Here is a 13,165-nt window from a genome sequence, read left to right as displayed (position 1 = left end):
GTATCCTGTGACCTCGCCACAGTCCAGAGAGTCCCTGGAGAAGATGTCATGGTACTCGGTGAGCAGCTGAGTGAGCTGGGACTTGCATGCCTCACTAACCTGACAGGAGCTGAGGTCAATGTCACTGAGTCCGAGCTCTGACAAACTCCTAGCCGGCTGGACAGGGGGACAGGCACTATCTGTGGCGTTGGACTCATGCCTCCCTGCAACTGATTGCAGTCCCTGGAAAACATTAAAGTCCTCAATCGCCAAGCATGGAAACACATCAGCCAACTTGCAGTTCCTTTTCAGTGTGATGGCTTTGTCAGATGGATTGACAACAGTCATGGGTACCCACCTATCACCCCAGAGCGGTGTGACAAGTCGACCTACGAGGACACTGCGTGGCATGGCCTTGGAGTCTGTCGGCTCCACAACAACAGTGCTTCCAGCTGACATAGGCACCTTAGCAGGAAGTCTGCCCCAGACTAAGTGCTCGTGCCTCGGTAAGAGTGTCACGGCCTGGGTGAGCTTAACAGTACCTATCTTCTCAGGAACTGCACCACCCCTCCAGCGCTCTACATTCGTGAACATGGACAAGAACTGTTCAACGTCAGGACTAGACGGATGTTCCTGTCTGGACGCGATGTCCCAGTACTCAGTACCACTCTTGAGTACATGGGCCACATGTTTAATGACGTTTGTGCCGACTATCAGATCATCATGCTGACCGGGCACGACCAGAGTGGGTATGACAAAGGAAACACCATAAAGCTGCATGTTGAGGTCATAAAAACCATCAGGCCTAGTCTCCAGACCACCGCAGCCAATCAAGACAATGTTCTCTTCAGGCTGCTGCTTCTCAGGTAAAACACCCCCAGAGCGGAGCTTCTCTACTGCATTTTCACTGATACTGCATGACATAGAGCCAGTATCCAACATGCCATTAAGCTGCACACTCTGGTTGATAAGAACAGGAGCATAGAACAAGTCACTGAAAGCCTGAATCCTCTGTGTCGCCTGAATGACCATACGCGAACCCTGAGGTGCTTTGGCACACTTGTCTTCATACAAGTGAGCCAGGTCGGAGACATCAGTGAGGGATACATCTACATTACCCACACCATCCCTCTCTAGGTGTGGGTTTAGTAGTTTAACGGACGAGACTGACGACCAGCTCTTCCACCAGGCTGAGAACGGAGCTGGTTGGGCGGCTGAGGGTGAGGACAGTCCCTCTTCCAATGACCAGGAGACAAACAGTTTATACATCGGTTCTCCCGGCTGCAGTGGGAAAATGTGGAGTGATCCGGAGACTTACAAACCCTGCACAACCTCTGCGGTGCGTCTGACACCTGCCCTGCGGCGCTAGCTGGCGGTTGAGTCTGCGTCGGTGTCCGGACTGCAGCGCTAACTGGAACCTGAGTCTGCATTTTGACCAAACGGTCTAGCAAGCTCACCAAACTCCTCATATAATCATCACCGCCAGAGACAGGTGCAGGAGACGGTGTAGGAGACCTTGCACAAAATGGTATAGGAGATGACGCATGAGCCGGGACGGGAGATAGCACCACCGGCACGGTCGTGTTCAAGTCGGGAGCCATGTCGACTACAGGGACATGAACCTGTGAATGGAACCTACGCTCTACCGCGCCTGCTTCACGTTGTCCACCTGCAGCAACACGGGACTTCCTCTGCAGCATGTGCTCATCAAGCCTCTCCTGGATCTCGCTAGCAGACCATTTCCCTGCGGACTTGAACTTAAAAACATTGGCAAGAGACTGATCTGGACAGTGTTTGATAAACATCATGCTTACCTCGTGGCTTGGCTCTTCAATACTACGGCCCTGCCACTTCAAGCATTCGTCAGCCACCTCCACTGTCTTATTAAGCCTAATCCAATACTCCATAGCGTCCTCACCTGGCTTGGGCAGCGTACTGTAAAAGTCCGCCAGGGGCATGCTCGAGTATGTGAAGTCACTAAAGTGTTGCTTCAGTACATCAAAAATAATGTGGGGGTTCGCTATGTGGTCGACAGATGTGTTGCGCAGCTTTATCCTCACCACGTCCCCTGCTTTCCCCATAAGCTTAGCTAGAATCTCATGTGACTGCTCACTAACTGGAATGGCTCGCTTCCTCAAATACAAAGTCATAAGGCTCTCCCACTCATGAACTGTAAACTTATCAGAGCTATCGCCCCTGAAAATAGGAGGCTCCCTAGCGTCTGTCTGCATTACTACTCTAACACTAGGAGCTGTCTCCGAACACGGTTCAGCAGACCTAGCACTGTCTGTGTGTGTGTTTCTAAGCATTTGTGTTTCCTGCAGCTTAGCAGTGATTGACTCTCCTATCTTCTCTGCTAACCGAGTAATGAGCATGGCTAACTCACCCACTGGCTGCTCGCTGTTACCCAGCACAGCCCCTTTGCTGATAACTGGCCTGGCCCATTCTACGTAGCGTGTGGAGGTGAACTGAGGAGTGCCAAATGTGGTCGGGTCTCTAGGTCCTGGTGCTCTGGTGTCTGGTTCTCCGCCCTCTAAGAGCTGCCCGAAACTCCTACCTACACCTAGCCGTAAACCCCCACCCACATCTAACTGGTACCCCCTCTCCATAGCACACTGGCGATCCAAAAGATCCTGATCAGCAATGTTACCCCCACCTACGTACGAACCACCCTCTGCCATGTTCCTACCTCTAACACTCAGATAAAATAAAAAATAAAATAAAAAAGTGAAAAGCTCAATTCATTTAAATAATTGAATCTAGAAATCACTAAGAGATTGAAACAATCACACACAATCAACAAATTCACCAATAGATTAATCACATATGCACATATCCAGTAGTTTAGATCAATAGATTATTCACACGAGTCCTTCAATCACATCAACATTAACCTTTTTTTCCTTTTTTTTCGTGTGTTTTTCTTCCTTCAGTATATACAAATGTCCTGTTCACAAGCCCAGTCCATGGTAACCACAGCTATGACTGTTCAGTGTCCACACAGCTCAACTCCAGTCCACTGTAACATGAGTGTACAGTCTATAGAAATACCTGAGGACGTCTGGGGCTTGATGACGACAGCAGCCTCCCGCGGCGAGCAACTGATGTCACTCTCAGAATCCAGGAGGGTCACGGCACCAATGTAACGGGGGCAGTCCTATGCTGTTCTGTGCTGGTCAGCCTGCTGCACGCCCGTCACTTCCATCATCAGCTCTGCGTTGTGTTCTATTTTCGGTGGGGTCCCAGGTGTTATGGGGGGCCCTCAGTCTCTCATCATCATCATCATCATCATAATCAAGGAAGGAGGGGGGACACACAGGACTCTATTTGGCTCACCTTGCCATTTATTTTGGTTTCAAACCCTTCGACAACCGTCCAGTCCTCCAGCAGGAGCGGTGTTTCTTACGGACGTGGGGGTCGAAGTTCAACCACTGCCCGGACTCCACTCGTGTGCGTTAGAAGTAGAAACCGTCCACGGGACTCCGATGTAAGAAAGGATAAACAAGTATTTTATCCCACAGCTTGCAGTATCTTCTTACAGGGATACTCAAGGTTACGTTCTCCTCAACCCGCAAAACTGTCCCACGGTAAGAAACACGCGTGGCTCGGCTCGATTGCTGCTTGAGACTCCTCCCACAAAACAAAAATGGCCTCTCCCGCGTTCCGTCTTCCGTGTACCCATAAGACCTCTCTCTTAAAACGACAGTACACGTATATGACGGTCGTTGTAAAACACATAAAAGTAAATAATGACATAAAATAAAATGTAGTAAACACAAATAACAGCACACAGACAGGATTTGGTGATATTTCATACTCAAACAAAATAAAATAAAAACATTAATTTTAACCTGGTTACACTTACAAGCAATACAGTTTCATATCGCAGTATACCTGAACAGTCTCGGGCAGACAGTTTATGAGTGACCAATGTGTTTGCATCGGGGTGTTGTGAGTTAAATGCCCCAGTTCTATTTTGGGGGGGGGGGTCTGCAAACACCAACCTGATTATTCTGGGGGGGGGGGTCATGACTTGAAAAGGTTGAGAACCATTGCATAAGGAATAAAGTAAACATCCTCGATCAAAAGAAGGAGAAAATAAACAGTGACTGTCCAGTTTGCATTTTTGTGTGGAATGTATTTCAGAATGGGGAAGTCTATATTAAAACACTCACAATAACAAAACGTTATGTTAGACCGTAATTAAATGAGCAAATAATGTGATTGCACTTATTGCTTATTTATCGTGGTTCTCCTTCCTAAATATCCAAAAGTCTCAACAATCTGACACTGTGGTGCCACACTGTATAACAGACTACCAAAATCCTGAATTAAAAGATATTTTATTGTGGCAGTTCTTTATTATGACCCTCTGAACATGACACGTGTGGTTATGCAGTCATAATGCCGTGTGATTGCAATTCCTGCTTAATTACCACGGTTCTTCCTCCTTAATAACAAAAAGTCGCAACAACTATTTATCATTTACCTTCTTCCCCTTGGCAACATCCTCTGGCACCATGGTGTTCATTTCCACTGCTACGCTGATGACATGCAGCTCTACCTATCGACCAAACCCTCCTCTACTCCCTCCCCTCTCCTTAACCAACTGCCTCCAAGACATCAGGACTTGGATGACTAAAAATGTCCTGAAATTCAATATTAATAAGACAGGTTTTGCTCATCGGCTCCAAATCTACCTTGTCCAAATCGCCCAATCTCGACATCACCATTGACGGTGTCACTGTTGCACGCTCCACCCATGTCAACAGTCTCGGCGTTATCTTGGACAGTACACTCTCCTGCGAACCTCACACCAAAAAACATCAGCTGGACTCCATTTGGTCATCTTTGCAACATTTTCAGACTTCACCCAGCCCTGTGTCAGTCCTCCCCTGAATTCCTGGTCCATGCTTTTGTCACACCCCGGCTTGACTACTGCAGTGCTGTTCTCTGCAGCATCCCTACCAATTTACTTAAGAGACCCCAACTCAAACAAAGCTGAGCTGCTTGACTCATCACGCAGACTCGGTCTAGTGACCGAATCACTCCACTTCTAATCCGGCCTCACTGACTCCCCATTGAATACCGCATAAAAGATCCTTCTGCTCGCCTTTAAAGCCCTCCATACCCCCCCCATCTACCTCTCTGAAGTCCTCCACAGTAATCCCCTCCCGTACCCTTACATCCTCCTCAGCTGGTCTTCTGTCTGTCCCTTCTGCATGGCTCAATGTTGTAATTCAGCAGTGTCATGCTCAGTTATATAGTGTGACACCACAGTGTCAGATTGTTGAGGTTTTTTTATATTTAGGAAGGAGAACCATGGTAAAATGCAATCACGTTATTAAATCATTTAATTATAGTCTAACATGCCATGTTTATTATTAAAATATAGATTTTCCGCATTGTGGAATACATTCCACACAAAAATGCGAAGAGGACAGCCACTGTTTATTTAACATGTTCTTTAGATTGAGGACGTTTACTGTGTTCCTCATATCACAGAAAGTTGAATCAGTTCATCTGGACACAAAGTTTGTCATAACGTTTAATAAACGTTGTGTCTAAATGAACTGATTCAGCTTTCTATGATTATTGAGCATGCATAAAGACTTGTATTCCTTATAGAGTACTTTTGGGAAAATTGGCTAAACAGCGCCCCCTACAGGCGACATGATGTCACTTTTAAGGTGGAACAGAAAATTCAAATTCGAAGCCACGTACAGCCAAGTACAAACTGAAATTAGTTCCACTATATTTGTCAGTTTCCCCGATAATTTGCTCAGGTGTGATTTTCTTTATGTTAACCATCAGATGAGGTCGACATTGTTCGCTTTGTTTGAATCAGCCTCCTGAAATACAAACCATTTAATGTCTGATAAACGTCACCTGTAGCTGCTGCGACCGCAGCATCTCTTTTGCCATTACGCTGACACACAACGCTGAGCAACATTCAAAATTAAACATAATTTGCAATGCAGCTGCCACCTTTACATGTCGAAAATAGCAAGTTTTTAATATATAAAATAAAAATCTGTATGTAGAGTAAGCATAAGTATGCCATCTAAACGCTTTGTCCAAGTGCTGCTGCTGATTTTCCAGCGCCGCACGACCCGTCTGCCAAAACATAACGCAACCGGCGTGCGTGAACTCGGGAGCTGTTGTCAATAGAGACGCGACCAGGTAGCCTAGCTAATCAAAGGTACTGTAACTGACGTTCGCCGGTCATATCGCTGTTGTTTGATACCGTTATCAGTCTGCAGGAGAAGGTCGTGACCACAGATTAATCTAACCGGAGTACTAGCAGGAAAACGTTTGCAAGTAAGTTTGCATCAATTGCTCCGCTCGGGAGTCGTCGCTAGCGCAGCTCGGCGGCTAAGCTAGCTCGTTAAGCTAACGCGTTGCCAACCTGTTGTGCATAGTCAAGCTGAACGGCTGGCAAGTTGGGTTGTTGTAGTTGCTAAATTAGTAACCTAACGTTGAAGCTCGGATTTGTGTGGTCGTCCGTTTTACTAACCCATCTCGGAGGCATATGCTACGAGACCATATAACGTGTGTCGTGGAGTCGGTGTGTGAACGATCGCTGTGACTTGATTTGATGTCGAGGTTAGCGGCGTGTCGTCCCAACGGCCCCTTTGTAGCCAATTAAGATTAACGTTAGTTAACAAGCTGCAGAACGACGTCACCATCCTGGCCAGTGCCGGTAAAACACAGTCACGTTTATACTGGTGGTAAACGTCTACAGTTCAGCGTTAACAATGTCACTTCAGCTTATCACGCACCCCCCCCCCTCGTCATTGTCCTCTGTCAAGTATTCAGATCGTTGGTAAATTCTCGAAATTCAGATTCTCAGCATTGACTTTAGTTTTGGTTTTCCACCCCAAAACAATGGCTATTGTTATTCGAGCCAGCGTTAACTAGCAGAGACGCATCGGACGATCTTATTTATTTATTTATTTATTTTAATGAATGGAGCCATGTGTTCACATGGAAACTATTTGCTACTGAATGTTCCCCTTCCCTCGGGTCCAGCATTTATTGAGCTGTTCTTTATTTGAAGTGCTGTCTTAACAACACTTCACTGTCCAGAGGAATACATGGAAGATCCTTTCAGTTCAAATACCAGAGTTAGTCAGCACATTTCTTTACACTCAGTCACAGGATTAGAATTTCTGCAGAGAGAGAAACACTCACCGGTAGGGAAAGTGCTCAGCAAATAAGGAGCAAAGTTGACAGCTGATGATTGCTTATGTCACGAAACAGGCTGTTGACTCACTGGAGAATTTCTGTAGATGTATTTTGGTGATTTAATGAGTTGTCCAACGGGTGTTCATTTGAAGACTTGCAAAAGGTACTGAATGGCATAAATAGAGCTATTGATTTGCTGCCCTTAATGTAGTGATTGATGTCTGTGTTACTGTTGGCGTTGTAGAAGATGCTGGGGTATATCTTGGAGTACCTCTACACATCCTTTCTGCGGTACTGGCTGAAGTGGATCATTAGACAAGCAACAGGAAAGTGTGAGCTGCAGAGAATATGTTCAGGATACAAGCCAGGGGCAAACAGGACAGCCAAAGCAGGTGAGTTACTCAAGTCTAAGTCTGCCTCTAATCATGTATAAGTCTGCCTCTAATCATGTCTTGTGTTTGTAAAATTGATATATACCAATTTTTCCCCATTACAGAGTACTCTCTTCAGTCATCAAAGAATAAGGTAAGGACATTCTGTCTATGTTCGTAATGTGTAGTATGTGATGTTTTTTTTCTTGCAGATGATCCTGTCTCATTCCAGTTTTGATAGTTGTTGCTCTCAAAAGAATGCCTTGAAATGTGATATATTATGATTAGCAGTGAGGCGAGATGATTGCTATTGCATCTTAATAAATGTAAATAAAACGCCAGTTAATGTCTGTACCTGAGGTGGCATTATCCAATCATCTGTCAGCTAATGTCTTTAGTGTAGAACTTTTCATGAGAATTCAATCAGTCAGTCTTCATCTTTTTCTAACGCGTACCCAACTTTTAAAATTTGATGACTCCGTCTGTCAGCGCTGATCATAACCAGAAAAACATTTTTGATTGGTGGTTCATTAATTGCATGGACAGTTGCATATACATGGTTTTCAGCACTGAAATTTGAAGTTGACTTTGAATTCCCCATTATTTCTCCAGAGTAGGCTACATTACATATTGCTTAGTAGCTTGTAATTCTACACGGCTTCACTTTTAAACTTGACTCTGCCAGCGTTTTTACTTTCTATTGATCCCATTATTTCCTTTTGTAGGTTCTAAGAGATGCTTTGCAAACCGACGAGGACAATTTGGAGCAGCGTGTGGATCAAATTGTGCAGGAAAAGAATGTCAAATATCAGAAAGATCCGATGTAAAGTTGCTTCTTCTTTGATTTTTACTTTATCTGAAAGTTGAAGTCCAATTTGTTTGTAGAGACGTGATTACAATGACGTGCCTCGGTCGCATGTCTCTCTTGCCATTTCCATTCTTCCAGGTTCAAGAAGAGCTTGCACCTTTGCCTATTACAAATAGTTGGATACAGGAGCCTGTACAAATCAGTGGAGGACTTGAGAAAGGAGGGCTTCAACTCAGAGAAACTGGAACATGAGACTATGCTTTTGAAGGTATGATGAATGCATTTTTCCCCATTTCTAGAAATATGCAGATATTATGAACCCTGTTGGACACGTTACTGCTTGTGATTTATTCTTTTAGGGGTGCTCCGATACCACTTTTCAGACCAAGTACAACTACTTACAGTTGGGTACTTGCCAATACTGAGTACTGAAATGAGTACTTAATAATACCATTACAGTTCTAGCAATGACTTTGAAAACATGTTTTCTTTTCATCAGATGTTCCTCACTTTGACTGTAACAAATTAAATACACAACATGCTGCTGTTGCTGACATAACCTTCAACTCTGTGTTTTCCTGAACAAACATGGCACTGACTGTGTCTGTGTTGCATGTGGTTGGGTGCCAGCCATGTTTTCTGAGGAGTTTTGTATGCATATTGAGTTTTGCCAAGTGAAAATGCAGTTGGTTATGCAGGGTTTGGAAGTGTAGGCTATATTAAATGGTAAATCAGATTATTTGTTACATGTTTGAAAAGGAGTAGGAGAAAGCATACTCTTATTTTTTCCTACCCCTTCTCACCTACTCTTAAGTTAATTCAGCTACTATACATTGCAAAAAGGAAAAGGAAAAAAAACATGTATAAAAAGACATGTAGGTCAGGTGAATTGGGCATACTAAATTGTCCTTAGGTGTGCATGTGTGTGTGTCGGCCCTGTGATGGTCTGGCGGCCTGTCCAGGGTGTCTCCCCATCTGCTCCCCAGTGACTGCTGGGATAGGCTCCAGCATCCCCATAACCCTGAGTAAAGATAAGCAGTTTGGATAATGAATAATGAAGCAATTAAATCATTTTAATACAGGATCGTGGATACATTGATTTGTTTTAATGTGCAATGAAAAAAAAACCCACAAGGTTGCATTGCTGCGTCGCATTGCCTCTGGTACAATTAGGTATTTATTTTAATATCTTTTAAACAAATTGTACTCGTTTTTTACAGTTCTATGTAGTTTTTACCTGTTTGTGCAGAAGTGAAGCAGAAACCACGTTTGGCGTGCAACCACATGCAACACAGTCGCATTGTAGCGGGTCCAAAAACCCGCTACGCCCCACTTACGTGACGCACCACATCCGTGCCAGGGCTGTCTGCACTCATCCAAGTTACACACACTTGTAGTGTTCATTTCATTTCTTGCTCTGTTTAGACAAAGGACACATCGTGTTTTTTTTCTGGGCCGTCGCTCTGCGTCATCTGTCTGGCTCCATCTCCTCCATTTCCCGCACGAATGGCACCCTCTCAATTTTCACAGGAATGGTCTAGTTGGGTATCGGGTGCGGTTGTATCAGAGTAGTTTTATGAGTACATGAGTACAGTATCGGACTGATATTCAATACTGGTATCAGTGCATCCCTAATTCTAACTGCTTTCATAAACACAAGAAACATCTCAAAAAAAGAATTGAGAGTTATTGCCATACAGGACACATATCGGGTTCTACTCCATGTGAGAGTTCACTGGTTAAATGAATATTCATAAACAGCATGGACGTGTGTAGTGTATTACATTTTTACATGAGCAGAGACATTTTCCCTTCACATTGTTCAGTTTGCTTTCACAGAACTTAATGAAATTAAAAATAATCTTTGCATCTGCTTGTTTCCACAATAGACAATGAGAGCTCTTTGTAGTAAATTAGGAAAAAATGGTTTTTGCAGAAATTCATTAATCTTCATTTGACTTGAAGGCATGTTGACCAGTACAATAACAATGTGACTCAGACTCAGTTAAATGTTAGTTGTGAACCCAAAAGTGTTATCCACTTCCTATCTGATTAGAGTCATGTCATCTGTATAATCAGGAAAATTTCAATTTAAATTAATGGCGGTTTTGATGCTTTATGTGACGGGTATATTTACAACAGCTGCTCTATGATTATTCAAAATATTCATGCTTTTACAATTGCCCTTTTTAATGGTTACTGTCTGGCCGGATTTTCTGGAGAAAGATTACTTGGTGTATAGCGTTTCACATTTTGACAATATCGGCCAAATGCAGAAGAAAAAGGAAGGTAGCAGAGAATTTAATGAAGAAGTAAAGTTGTTGTGGCTACTAAGCAGATTATAGTAGATCAAGCTCCGAGCTGACCTTTCCCAAAAGTTACTTTAACATCAGTTACTAAAACCCAAGTTCAGCCTTTTTTTTCTTTTTTTTGGGTTTGGTGGTAGGGTAGGTACCAGTACCATTGTCAGTACTGTTTTATTTGTTGGAACAAAATCAGCTGTTAGCATAATTGTTGCTTTAGCCACATTAGTGTGGTTACACTGATGCAAGTTAACAGCAAAATCGTATTTTTTCTTCTCAGCTATGGGATCTACTGCTGCCAACAGTCAAACTGGAATCAAGGATAACCAAACAATGGGGTGACATTGGATTTCAAGGAGATGATCCTAAGACCGACTTCAGGGGAATGGGCATGTTGGGCCTGAAAAATCTTGTGTAAGTGGTGTCAAGAGGCAGATAAAAATGTCAACTCACTTCGATAAGTGACACCTACTGGCCACTTTCCCAGAATGTGGTAATTGTGAGTGATATTAAGTAATATTAGTAACATGTGATTATAGCATTATAAGTTGCTTTATAGCTTGCTTTTAGTTATTGTGTCTAAACCTTATGGTATGTGACTGTCTTTTGTTTACTGCAGTGATAAGTGTTAGTGATACTTTTACTTTACTACAGATTCTTCAGTGAGAACTACACAGAGGAGGCCCGTCAAGTGCTGTCTCATGCAAACCATCCTAAACAAGGGTAGGAGACATTTAAAAGATGACACATTGTTATCAGCAAATATCTTCCCAATACGGATTTTCTTAGTCTGACTTTTTGCTCTCGATCAACAGTGCACAAAAATTACAAAAGCGCAAGGCTCAGCGTTTTTGGTTTTAATTTTTCAAAGCCATCCAGCATGCCAAATTTCACCACAAGAGGACACTGTTACATAACCTCTCACGAACTTTTGGATCCGTGGAAACATAAAATCTGGGTATTTTTCGGTGAACATCGGTAAAAACCAAAAACACAGCCTTGCAAAAACGTTAAATGGGGAATATTGGCAAGGAAGCAATAGCATAGACAAGTCACATGACACCGGCACAATGTGCAAGTGTGATGGCTGTTGTCATTGAAATCATTACTCACTGGAAAATTTGCAACATTGTCCATGTAATGTCTGTTCACAAGGATAATATTTGGTGTAATTTTGCATTCATTTTTATCACTATGTATTTCAGGTACTCGTATGCAATAGTTGGCATCAATTTGACAGAGATGGCGTATAGCCTGCTGAAGAGTGGCTCGCTGAAACCCCATTTCTACAACACAGTATCAGGAAAACCTGAACTCCAGCATTTCCATCAGCTATACTGTGAGTAGAAATATGTTGTACATTGCAGATCTCTTTCTTGTTTCTCCAAGTTAAATGCAGTTTTTTTTACACAATAATATCCCTCCACACATGCAAACATGCAAAAATAATGAGTAAATAAAGTTTCTGAAACAAGTGTTAAAAATCCTGATGTGTTCGGCATGTTCTTCTAGAAAAGAATCCCTCAGTCTCCATGTTTCTTCCTATAGGTTACCTGGCGTATGAGTTCGATAAGTTCTGGGTGGCAGAAGAACCAGAGAGCATTATGCAGTTCAACCAGTACAGAGAAAAGTTCCACGACAAAGTCAAAGCAATGCTGCAGGAATCTAATGTGTCACTAACATTGACTCTCCGTTCAAAAATCTAATTTTTGTTGCAACATTTTTGGACCAGTTCCACCAACATGGCCTCTTTTTTTTTTTTACAAAGAACCAAGAATGATCTGCCTCACTAATGCTGCCTAAATTTGACACAGAAGGAGAATCCTGTAGCTGTTGACCAACACAGAAAGAGTTCAGAATTTGAAACACAGAAACCCTCCATTTGTTTTTCTTGGATCTCATTTGTCTTCCCGTTACTTCATCCTCGTTCATTTTGTGGCGGATTAAGAATCGCAGAACAGAACCTATACCTCAGAAATGACCATTCCAAATGTTATCTGTACTATATGAAGGGAAAACTGGATATATTGCGGAGGACTGCAGACATTAAAGTGCAGAATCTTTTTTTTTTAATAGTGATTGCTTGTGCACTGTTCAGTGGGCAGGGAGCCAGATTGTTGCATTTCTTTGGAAGACACTCCTAAAATGAAAGTATTATGGAAAAGTAGTGGTTAAGTAGGTTCAGGTTTTATGTCCTAAAATATCTCATTGCATATTAGTCGTCACGGTTGTCACACTCAGGAATTTAAGATCGATGTCAGGACGATGAGTTGAGTGTTCAAGACTACGTAGTCTAGTTATATTATTTATTACGCTTATTCTGCTTGGCCTCGTGAGTTTCCATTAATGTTACCTAATACTGGTGGTGCTAAGTTCATAACGGTTGTCCTACTACCGTTTTCACTCATTTGTCGATGACCTGAGGATGACGTCATCTTGACGTGCTAGTTTTACGCCGCGATTTGCTTTCGAGTTGGATTTGTAATGACTGAAATATCTCGCTCAGTTAATAAATA

The 13,165-nt window shown here is 43.0% G+C and overlaps 1 protein-coding gene across 2 annotated transcripts; it reads left to right on the top strand.

The window, feature by feature from the left end:
• The first annotated feature begins 6,169 nt into the window (after positions 1 to 6,169).
• elmod2 (ELMO/CED-12 domain containing 2) lies at positions 6,170 to 12,390 on the top strand. 2 transcript variants are annotated; one of them, XM_056280889.1, is made up of 9 exons: positions 6,170 to 6,300; positions 7,412 to 7,559; positions 7,664 to 7,692; positions 8,264 to 8,361; positions 8,485 to 8,614; positions 10,930 to 11,063; positions 11,304 to 11,372; positions 11,855 to 11,988; positions 12,198 to 12,390. In XM_056280889.1, exons 2-9 carry the CDS (start codon positions 7,415 to 7,417, stop codon positions 12,353 to 12,355), a joined length of 897 nt encoding a protein of 298 aa, XP_056136864.1. In that variant the 5' UTR covers positions 6,170 to 6,300; positions 7,412 to 7,414; the 3' UTR covers positions 12,356 to 12,390. The 2 variants fall into 2 exon arrangements, with proteins under 2 accessions (XP_056136864.1, XP_056136862.1); XM_056280887.1 differs by lacking the exon at positions 6,170 to 6,300 and adding an exon at positions 7,245 to 7,330.
• The last annotated feature ends 775 nt before the right edge of the window (positions 12,391 to 13,165 follow it).

Source organism: Lampris incognitus, chromosome 5, assembly GCF_029633865.1.
Source record: "Lampris incognitus isolate fLamInc1 chromosome 5, fLamInc1.hap2, whole genome shotgun sequence".
Lineage (NCBI taxonomy): Eukaryota > Metazoa > Chordata > Actinopteri > Lampriformes > Lampridae > Lampris > Lampris incognitus.
This window is presented reverse-complemented; position numbering and strand designations above follow the sequence as displayed.

Bases quoted from the DNA above. Each gene is read 5' to 3' on its own strand.
- elmod2 (XM_056280889.1), top strand. From the start codon at position 7,415: ATGCTGGGGTATATCTTGGAGTACCTCTACACATCCTTTCTGCGGTAC. The intron at 7,560-7,663 runs GTGAGTTACTCA...TCCCCATTACAG, and splicing joins AAACAGGACAGCCAAAGCAG to AGTACTCTCTTCAGTCATCA. The intron at 8,615-10,929 runs GTATGATGAATG...TTTTCTTCTCAG, and splicing joins ATGAGACTATGCTTTTGAAG to CTATGGGATCTACTGCTGCC.